The following is a 12194-nucleotide window of genomic DNA, read 5'->3' on the forward strand; positions in this document are numbered from 1 at the left end:
AGATCAGTACTAAGAAGAAGGCTGAAAAAGAGCAGGACAATCTGCAGCATGTAATGAGTAAATAGGAAAAAGAAAAAACAGAATGTCCCTTGACTAAGTAGGACAAGCATTTTTTTTAATTCACTTTTTTAGGAAAGAGACAAGAATGAGGAAGGAGAAAATTAGGAAAAAGAGAAGACAAAGAGGATGAAAAGGAGATGAAAGGAAGAAGCAGACAAGAAAGAAGGAAAGGGACAGAAACAGAGGAAAAAGAAAAGCCTTCATCATCTCATCTGTCTCTCTTCCATCACCAGTTCCTCTGAGAAATGTCCCTCATTTCATATTTTCCATTTACTTGTAAGAATTAAATCTGCTTACAATTGTGGGTCCCCTCTACAATGCTAGTGTTGTAAAACAGGCTAATTTTGGATATATCACATTTTAATCAATTGACTACCAAAGGAACCAACACAGTATATTCAGATCCATTAAGCAGTTATTACAATGTCTTCACTGTATTTAAGTCAGGAGTTTTCCTTCCTTATTTACACAAGCTATGTTCAATTCTCTCCTAGACTGATATGGAACAAAGCAATTCATGATTTTATTTTCTTTAAAAAAACAGGTTCAAAATCCTACCATTCCAGTTACACTGTGACTACCTTTTCGTTTGTGAATGAACGTAAGTAAAAACAATATGCCTTTCATCTCTGAGAAAGTAAAGACTTCAGAAACAGACCCAGGCTCTAACAGCAGAGTGGCACAGTGAACAGAGTGGGAGGACTAGTGTCAAGAAAACTTGAGTTCAAATCCAGCCTCAGATACTTACTAGCTGTGTGACCCTGGGCAACTAAGTCTGTTTTCCTCATCTATGTGATGGGGATAACAACAGCACTTATCTCCCAGAGTTGTTGGGAGGATCAAATGAGGTAACAATTGCAAAGTACTTAGCACAGTTGTGAGTACATAGTAAGCACTTTGTAAATGCTAGCTATTTATTATTACCCAAAAAACTTAAATGAGGGATTCTCTAAAAATCTCTAAGCCACCAAAGAGAATTACATTGACAAAGCATTTATTAAGGACCTCCGATGTGTCAGACACTATGCTAAACTTAATTAAAGATTACAAATATATGCAAACAAGACAACCCCTGCCCTCAAGCTCTAAAATTATAGGATTCTAACATTACAGAATGATAAACCAAAGATTTATCATTTTAGGGCACCTTGTTTAAATACTTTTGCCAACAATGACATTTACAAATAGCTTCTCATCAGATGAGATTACCTTAGGACAACCACCATGAATTTTCCTAAAGAAAGTTATCAACAAGTACCAAACAAACTGAAACACTCACAACTACATAGTATGCAAGATTCTTAGCAGTACTAAAGAGTATTGGCACTTACTGACAAACTGAGTATGTGTAAAATCTATCTTCAGAAGCAATTTAAGATAAAGAAACTTTGAATGGAAATTACCATGAACTTTTACTCCACTCAGAGGGTAGCAGCCAAAACAACTACTACTTTGGACTTTGAAAAATAGAAGTTTTTAAAATTGCTTCTTTTGAAAAATACAGTAACAAAGATATTCGCTGCTGAGTGATTTTTCATTAATTTACTTCATCTTCCATCTGAGGAAATCATCTCTATTTCCTCCCTTCTACATATTTCCTTTTAAAATCTGTATCATAGCTAAAGATATGAACGAACAAACAAAAAGGAAAAAAGAAAAAGAAAACAACAAACACATTTTGTTTCCAGAAAGTAATTCTTAAGGTAAGTAATCATTAACAAATGGAATTGTCTCAACGGGAAGGCAAAAGCAACCAAATATGCTAATACAATAAACAAGAGATAAGGTCTTTCCTAAAAAATTAGTCCTAAGAATGAGATGCTAACAAAAGCATATTGCATTTATTACTCCTCCCTTGGTTACTAAATATTAGTTTAAAAGGCCCTCTAGAAATGTTTGTTAATAATAGCACAGTGCCTAACATAGTAGATGCTACAGAAATGCTGCAATTATTATTGTAAATACATGGAACATTCACACATCAAGTCTTGGTACTGACTAGCCTGAGATAGAGAAGACTTCTATGAACGACCTGCTGCATTCCTACACCATCATATTAAGATAGTAGTCCATTTTTAAGATACTATGAAAAATAATTCTCAGACTTTCCATTTGAAGAAAGCAAAGATCAACACCTCAACTAAAAATTCCTTCTCAAAATAAATTCTAGTCTAACTGAGGTGAAGATAAAATAATAACTCTAAATGTATTTTCTTTTAGTATATATTGAAAGGACATGTCATAAGGCTTTAGAGCAGGAGTTCTGAATCTGGGGTCCATGAACTTTTAAAAAATACTTTGATAACTATTTCAATAAAACTGAATATTCAATATAATTTCCCTGGCAATCCTATATATTTACTTTTTCTATTTTGAAAACATCATTCTGAGAAGGGGTTCAGAAGCTTCACTGCCAAAGGCATCCATGACAGAGGAAAGGTTAAAAACCCCTGCTTTGGAAGGTCCAGTACTACTATCTTTAACCAGACAATTCACTGTGGAAAAGTAAAAGAGAAGAGGGGTCAAAAAGCACACAATTTCTTCTTAAAACAGAGATGGAAGAGAAATGCCAGGAGAAGAGGAACCTATAAATAAATCACAGCACAACTGTCACTCAGTCATTCCACTGGCATAATATAATTTTAGAAATGCCACATTTGTAGAATTTTTTGTAACTTTAGTGGTCTTGTCACAACATTGTATTTTGTCATGTATATTTGCATATTGTTCTATTGCCTCTATAAGGATAACACCAAGTCTTCTTTACCTTTTTATCTCATCCAAGCATTCCTTTACACTTAGTGATGAACACCATATCCTTCACATATTATGTAGTCAATAAATATTTGTCAATAAAATTAAACACAAAATTTTCCCTTATAGTCACTCCCTACTTTGTCTCAACAATCCAATTTAAAAAAAAAAAGTTCCCACTATCTACAAAGTACCTTATTTCCAAAGAACGTACATATTTCAAGGTTAAGATTTACTGACAGACCAATTTAATGCCATTTAACACAGTGTTAAAACTGGAAGGAGCCTTGGAGAAAAACTAGTAAAATCCAATTATTATAAGGAAGATGAAATTGAAAGCCAAAAGTGACCTTCCTAAGGCCATATAGCTAGTAAGGGCCACAACCAAAGCTTTAGTCACTGCTAGAATTCAACATTCCCTGTCATTCTGCTCAAGAAACTAAAATAATTTTGAAGAGGGAAGGTTAAGTTCTAATGAATCATCCTTTCTTTATCTCAGCATCAGAGGAGTAGGGAATATTAAAGCTGGAATATTATGGAGCATCTAGTCCAACCCCCTCATTTTATTGGTACAGTAAAATCTCACAATTTTATTTCAATCTATGTCACAGAATGACAGAATTCTAGGTAGGGGAGGGACCTTAGCCATCATCTAGTCTAACTCATACACCAAAGAAATCCCCAATATAACAAACCTAACAAATAATTACTCAGACTCAGACTCTTCCTCAAGGTCTCCAAAGAAAGTGAACCCACAACCTCTCAAAGTAGATCATTCCACTTTGAGACAATATTAATTTTTAGAAAGCTCCTAACACTGAGCTTAAATTTGCCTCTGCCAGTTACACCTATTACTCCTGCTTCTGCTCTTTAGGGCCTGACAGAACAACCTTAATCCTTCTTCTACATTCCACAAATACTTGAAGACAGCACTTTTATTTCCCTTCTATCTTCTTTTCTAGAAGCTGAACATCCCTAGTTTTTTCAAATAATCCACGTATGGCATGGACTCAAGGACATTCTTCACCTTTCTGGTTGTTTGCCACCTAATACCGAAGAACAAAGTGAGAAATACATTGTCTAAAATAGCTGTGGTTTTTTTGCATATTTGATTTGGTTAGTTTGATTGTCTAACTGTAGAGTGTTTAAAAGGCTAGCTTCTAGAAAAATGTTAGAGGGTGAGGATAAGATATGCAAAATTTTTGAAAAATACTGCTTATTTTAAAAAATATCCATCTCTCAGAGAACCTTCCCATGTAACAAAGAAAAAAGACTGTTAAGCCAAACCAAGCAAGACACTGGCTGTATATACAAGATCCTTTACCCATAGCCCTCCTCCTACTTCTCCAATGAAAAGAAGGGAAACACAATTAATTCTTCATCTCTTCTCTAGAACCACAACGGTTCATTACAGTGGCACAGAATTCTGCTTCTTTTGATTAGTTTTGTTTGCATTCTCATAGTCATTGTGCATACTATCCTTCTGGTTCTTTTTGATTTTGTATCCATTCATGAACCTTTATGTGTTTTTCTTAGTTTCTCATCATGTCTTATTGTATAACCACTTACTTTAACAAAATCCTTTGAAATCAACACCGTTCTTCAGTGTGCTCTCTTAGAGCTATAAGCACTGTTCAAATGATGCTCTTTTCTGGTCCTCAATTTTTGGATATTATTCTAATCTGGAAATTATTCTAATATGAAAACAAAAGGCATCATTAAAATTTTTAAAATTAAATGAGCAGTCTCATTATTTTATAGTTATAATACATAAGTATTGAATAATACTTAAAAACTTTTTTTCATCAAGGCCAATAAAAAGCAAAAAGCTGTACTAATACGTACATTTCACTATTCTAATGCAAAGTGCAGGACTGAGAGCTGATGTGGAAAGCCTTAATTCTGTGCAATTGGGGTTCAAACTTACTGCTGTGTGTACCTTTGGTGTAGCCACCATTCAAGAGTTTTCAAGTAGGCATTTAAAATAAAAAAAACTTTGAAGCAACTATATAAAAAGAACTAAAGAATAAAAAACTCAGTTAAAATAGCATAAGTTCATGCAGTTTAGAGTGAGAAGCAAACAGGGCAAAGTTGCTAACGCTGATGAAATAGAAGCTTAAAACGGTTTTAATGTTGATCACTAACATCTTCCTGAATTTAATAAGCATCAAATAAACATTTTAATATAAAAAGATTTATGTGAGAAATTGTAAATTTATATTATGTATTTTGTTTTCAAATAAGTGTATATGGATAATTTAACAAAGTAAGAAACTACCAATGAATCTAAGATAGTAGGCAGTAAATCAGTTTTGTGAAAAATCAGTTCTTCAAGAAACCATCAAACTATTCTAAATCTCTCCAAAGATCTTCAATGATACCTGTGAAAGCCTCTTCCTAAAAGCCTATTAGAATTCCACAACCTTCCTGAAAGTAGATTATATATAGCTTGCTACAGCATGAATCATACTAAACACAATGGTTACATGATACTGTTTTATCTCCATTAATTAATACACAATACTTAGGAAAGCTTTATATCAAAGAGGAATTTATAATTTGTAGTTGACTATATGTTTAGAAGCCTTTCTACAAACCTAAGTGATCAGACCCATGTCAAAAACACAAAATTTTCATTATACTAGTTTTCCTAAAGGAATATCAGTTTCAATTTATACTTTCTCCTTTCAGGAATATAATCTACCATAAGCATGAAGTGTGCCCATAGTAAGGAACATCAACTATTCTCAAATGCAGAAAGCAAGAGAACACAGACAACCGTAAATGTTAAATGTCAAGGGATACAAATTAACCCAAAGTGAGTGTGAGCAAATCATCTGACATTTCAAATGATGAAATATTTTCCTGCTTCTCACCTCTCAAAATAGTTTTATAGAACGAAGACAAAATATCTTAAGAAATACTTACTTTAAAATTACTAACTAGTAGAATTCAATGCAAATCTACTATAAATTTGTATGATTTAAGAACTAACCACTGAGATAATTAAAAGTACTTAATTTAAGATTGATTTTATTACATAGAGAGCATCTCTAAGCCCTTATTTAGTAAAGAAATCGCATGCTAGAATATATCTACTGAAAAGTGACCTAAGGTTTCATGTAATTCTCAATGAAATATACAATCTATAATTTACTAATCTCAGAATTCTAATAAAGACCACACAAATAATAAAAGAGCACTTTTATTTCTCAAAACATTTCTGTTACAAGAAAAATACTGAAGAATAAACCTACACAAAAAAAGGTACATTCGCCAGAAGTACAAGATTTACATGAATACTTTAAACAAATATTTGCAAGAAGTTACTGGCTAAGTGTCCAATAGCAAAGGTCTCATTGTAAAAAAAAAAAAAAAAAAGATTACATTATTACAACGCAATGATTTTAATTAGGAGGTGGCGCAGCACAAATTGCAACAAAAGGATCTAGGACCATGAAGCTTGGAGCCACATCAATGACCACGATTTTAGGTACTTCTGTGACACTAGTTGAAAACCAATAAATGGAGAGAGATTAAAGTTGCCACATTTCTACAGTTCCCAAAGTTATAAAAATTAAAATGACTCTTCGCTTTCCATTACGATGGATTAATTTTCATAGGTTAACGTGGATGGTACTGCCCCTTAGGGGGCCCTGGAATGATCCAGGGGGATGGTAGTAACTTTGGGTGACACAAATTTCAACAAGGTAAAGGGTTAAAGAAAGTAGATTTCCAGGGGGGTGCTGAATATTTTTTTTAAAGGAAGCAGTAGGCCAAATAAGTTTGGGAACCTCTGATTTAAATCCTTACTTTTCCAAAGGTTCTGAAATGAAGTCAAGTTTAATATTCAATTATTTATAAAATGCGTACTAAGTAACCCAGAACACAGTAGTGAAAAAGGACATCGTAACCACCTACTGGAAAGAAACTTACCTGTACTGTGGATTCTTTAAGGTCTAATCCAAATACATTATGTCGTTTCACTCTAAAGAAGTCAACATCAAGACCATCTTCGTCCTCTTCATCTCCATCTAAATTCCGTCTAGAAATCATTTTGTCTTTTGCAGTCTCATTAGTATCTGAAAGAGCCTGAATTTCAAACGTTTTGACTTTTTCTACTTTCTCCTCTCTATCCTCATCTTCTTCCACTTCTTTCTCTTCCTTTTCATTCTCTTCTTTACCAACAATATCTGCTAGCTTCTCTTTGTCTTCCTCTCCAGGTATATTCTCTCCTTTCTGGAGGATGGACATTTTTTCATTGAAATATGCTCTAAATTCTTCCACTTCATCATTGGTGAGAGAAGAAGCAACAGGTCGCTTTCCATATTTGCTTCCATCATCTGTTTTGCTTATCACTGATTCTGTCATCTGTTTCTGTATTCTCTGAAGAAATCTCACCCGTGGTGCCACAGCAAGACCAAGGGAACTAAATTACAAAAAGAAATTAAAAATCATTAAAAATATTTGAAGTAGTTTGAAATATTTTTACTATGTACTCAGAGAAATTTACACAGAAACAACACAGAAGAGTATTTAAATTTGTTAAAATTTCCCCCCCAAAAAATAATCCTATAACTATAGCTAATAATGAAGGCAATGTTAGAGATAGTTCAAAATAAAGATTTAACTGATCACCTCTATCTCAACATCCACTCTTACATTTATCAATATTTCCTTGATAAGGAAAACACAAAGAAATGAAAAAAATGCAAAGTTAAGATTGAGTGAGTCAAGTCACACTTAGCTGATAAGGTTCTATTCAACAAACTTGTACTGTTCTGAATACAGAGCAGAAATACTTCTAATTCTGATACAGTGCTTAAAGAGGATATAATGCAAAAAAGGCTAAAATGATCAAAGAACAAGACTTCACACCAAATTCAACAATACATTCTAAATGGATTTGTGGCCTTAATATTAAGCTCAAACTATAAAAACACTGAAAGATAAGCAGATCATATATCTCTTACAACTATGGATAGGAGATACATTCTTAAACAAACAAGGAATATAGACAATTACAAAAGATAATCTAGGTCACTGATTACATAAAACTCAAAAGCTTCTGTATAGACAAAATTAATGTATCAAGGATAAAAAAGGAGAGGTCAAACGGGAAAATTTTCTTAAATTTTGCTGTAAAGAATCTGGTATTTATGCATGTATCTATGTATGTGTGTGTATGTACACATATATAAACACATATACAAATGTATGTAAGTATATATTTGTGTATATGTGTATATATTCATATTAAAACATATATATATATATATATATATACACACACACACACACACACACACACACACACACACACTACACCCCAATGGCCATTATCCCATAGATCAGTGGTCAAAGGAAACAAATCATTCTCAAAAGAATTGCAAAGGATTGACAACCACATGAAAGAATGCTCCAAATTACTACTAATAAGAGCAACGAAAACTAAAGCAACCCTGAGGTTTTACCTCATAACCTGGAAATTGGCAAAGATGACAAAATATGAGAATAGTAAGTATTGGATGGTTTGTGGGAAGATGAAAATATTGGTACACTGTGGGTGAACTACGAATCAGTACAACTATTTTAGAAAGCAATTAAGAATTCTGAAAATAAAATGATAAAATGTCTCAATCTTTTGAACAAGAGATTCCATTAATGGCCTTATACCATGGATAAAAAGAAAAATTCCTCATTTATAGCAATAGCAACACTGCGCTAAGCAGCACTTAGCAAAGAATTGGAAACAACGAAGACATCCACTGATTACAGAATGGCTAAACATGTTGTGGTACATTAATGCAATGGAATATTACTATACTGGAAGAAATATTGAATGGGATAGAAAAGCACAGAAAAATTTACATGAACTGATGCGAAGTCAAGTAAGCAAAGCCAAAAAAATAAAATACACAATGATTATCACAATGTAAATGAAGAAGAATAACCACAGATAATCAGAGATGCAAATGAAAAATAAATTAAGTTACTACAATTTAAGCATAAAATAAGCCCAGAGAAGCTCTAACTAATTGCCATGGCGTTCTCTGACATGCCATGACCTATATGAACATCAACCACGGCACTCATTTTGATTGTTGGGGTCTTTTCTGACTATCTCAGAATTTTGAAGTATGTCCAGAGAAGTCAGAATGTTAGAAAAGTGACACGTAAATTAGCAAGGCATTAACTAGTGCACCATTTTTATTACATATTTCTAAAAGGATCCAAACCCAGTTTGGGAACTCAAATAACTAGGGGACAAACTGATTTACAGATTAAAAGAATGACAAGGCTCAATTTGAAAAACCAGATCTCTCTCTAGTCTAAGAAATGAAAGTCTTAGCTTTGTTACTGATAATCAAACTTCTAACAAAAATCTGTCTCTCCACCCACCTAGGTTTTTTTTTCTTGAATGAAAATCCCTACCTCAGCACCTGTTTTGTCCTGATTAACTTTTTAAGGATAAACAGAAATGAGCCATCTGCAAAAACAGTAACCACTTCCCCCTAAGTTTAAGCGACTGAACATTGAGTTTTAAATGAATGTCTCCAAACTGCATGTTCAGTTCAATGTTATGTCAAAAAAAAAAAATCACTGAAATATAAGAATCATCCAAGTTTAGATGGTAAAGCGTAGCAAACTCTACCCTATACAAAGCCAAGTAAACAGAAAACTTACCCTGGACCACGAACTGACATCACTTTGGATAAGTTATTTATTTATGAGCATAGTAATCAGCCTAATTTCATTGAATGGCTCTGGGAAGACATTGCATTAGGCAAAAAAGAAAAAAGAAAAAAAATTTCTGGGAGCACATAGTTCTATAGACTGTCTAACACTAGAAGAACATCACAATACGTTTATTTAGTGTTATTACGTGGCTTGTTTTGTAATGTATCTCACTCTCAAACTTGGCGGAGGGCAACATTATGTAAGTAGCAACTATATTTGGACTCCATCTATGGGTTCACTTTGTGTAATTCCAAATAAACTAGCACACATGCATCTAAAAAAGGAGAGAAAGTACCAGGGAATATGACACAGAAGAAAATCAGAATCTCTGGGTTCAAATCCCATCTCAGATATCCACTACTTGACCATGGTCAAGTAATTTAATCTAGGAAAACTGATTTCTTCACTTGTAAAATGGGTACTTACACAGTCTACTTCAAAAGCTTATGAATGATGAATGAACTTTAAAAATATTAAAGTTCTAATGAAAGAATACAGTATCATATTTGCATAGAGAACCAATCTTGAAGCCAGGAAGACAAGGGTTCAAGTCCAACCTCTGACTAGCTACATGACCATGGGCAAGTCAACTAACTTCTCAGTGTTCTAAGCAAAACTAAAACTGTGAATTGCAAAAAAGGGCACTGGGCCTGCACTGGTAGAAGGAATTTTATCATTGGCAGAAGCTTCTTCACCAGGGAGTTCTCTATATCAATGAAATCATGATCTAGCCTATTTTTTTCTGAAATGCCAGCAATTGTAAAATTTAAGATAGACTTCCATCCTGTAAGCAAAGCTCTAAGTCTAATCTATTTTTCTACTTTTCCACAGAAACATTATTATAGTGGGGATTAGACCCTGATCAAGGGTCTAATAATCAGGTTGTAACATAAAAGACTCCCATTTAATATAAATGACATGTGATATGTTTGTATACAATATAGTTTAATCCTGGAAAATATAAGAGCACTTGTAAGCTGTTCATTTCTCAGTTTATTTGCATTTAAGAGAGATATAACCTCACATTCAAGAAATATAACCTCAAAATTTGAGACTGTGTTCTGACATACAATGGCTACGTGACCCTGAGCAAATCACTTAACCTCTCAGTGCCCAGGCAATTTCTGAGCTAAGGCTCTAAGTTACAGAAGATATCCATCTGTATAGACAATGGAATTGTCTTACCAAGAGCTTCTTATATGAATGAAATGATAACGGTGGGTCCAAAAAATGTCTTACATAAATAAAGCATTTACAAATCAAACATTATGATGCAAGACAAATTACATAAAAGTTCACATATGAAGGATAATCTATTTAAGAACAGAAAGAGTCAGAGGGATTCATGGAGAAAACTATGCACTAAAGAGAGAGGTCACCTGGATATTTCTAATCACCAAAGTGTATCAGGAAACAAAATAATAGGGAATGTAGTTTGAGTACGAACTGCTTTATAGATAATATGAATAACTCATAGTAAAAAAAAAATTTATAATATCTCTTTTTGTGTTAGCAAAGATCTGGAAACTAAGTTCCTATCAATTAGGGAATGGTAGAACAAGTTATGGTATATAAAGTTAATAGAATATTATTGTTATTGCAAAATAACAAGAGAAACCCAAGAAGACTTTCCTAACTGTTGTATGAAGTGATGCAGAGTGGACTGAGTGAGCAAAACCAGAAAACATTTCTACATTAACAAAACATTGGAAAAAGCACACAACTCTGAAAGTCTTGACAATTCTGATCAATGCAATGATCTCAGCATGATTCCAGAATATCAATGATGAAGCATACCTACTCTCCAGAGAGGCTGATAGAGACTCAAGGTGTAGAATGAGACACCTACATTTCCAGACTCAGTAATGGTGAAATTTGTTTTATTTGATTATACACATTTGGTATAAGCGTCTTTTTTTTTCTTTTTTTTTGGGGGGGGGGGGGGAGGGACAGAAGGAAGATATCATTAGGATTTTTAAATGCAAAGAAAAGAATGCAAAAATGTGAAAGTTACATGTTTAATTTATTATATACTTAAGATATGAGATATCTGCAATCTCCTGTATAATTCTTTTTTTCTCTTCTGCTACATATATGGAAGTGTTAATTTTATTTGGTGTTAAGTTCAGGATTAAAAAACAATTAAAATAAAACAATACGGGCATAAGCTGCAGAGTACTGAGAATGAAACTGTTTTAACTTGTATATTAACCATACTCCAAAACAGTACTGTAGTGGTCTGTAATTTCTGCTACCTTAATTTTGAGAAAACAAGAACAAGTAATTAAGAGATGACAGTGTTCTGGACCATACCAAGAGCTATGCAAGCTAAACACATGACAGGCAGCCAATAAATATTTTGGGATAATTAAATGTTGCATATGGTCCACCATCTCAAGAAAATTATGGTTTAAAGAGAAATAACTAAGGAGGGATAAAACCATTATAAAACAATTAAGAACTATATTGTGTTACATTTAGGACATCAGCAAATGGAACAATCACATGGGTTAATGTAGTCAAAGAAGGCTTGTGGACAAGACAGAATGTGAATAAGCTTAAAGAAAATGTAGGAATCACTCAAAAACCATATGCTGTTAGAGCTAAGGGGCTCTAGAAAACTAGTAGTACAACCTCCT

At 33.3% G+C, this 12194-nt stretch overlaps 1 protein-coding gene across 1 annotated transcript in view; it reads right to left on the reverse strand.

The window, feature by feature from the left end:
* Positions 1-12194, reverse strand: part of DDX10 (DEAD-box helicase 10) — a 323965-nt gene that overhangs the window by 221590 nt on the left and 90181 nt on the right. Inside the window, exon 13 of the mRNA XM_072611177.1 lies at positions 6751-7243. Within this exon, the coding sequence (XP_072467278.1) occupies positions 6751-7243 (493 nt within the window). The remainder of the gene's footprint in view (positions 1-6750; positions 7244-12194) is intronic.

This window comes from Notamacropus eugenii, chromosome 5, assembly GCF_028372415.1.
Source record: "Notamacropus eugenii isolate mMacEug1 chromosome 5, mMacEug1.pri_v2, whole genome shotgun sequence".
In the NCBI taxonomy this organism is placed as follows: Eukaryota; Metazoa; Chordata; class Mammalia; order Diprotodontia; family Macropodidae; genus Notamacropus; species Notamacropus eugenii.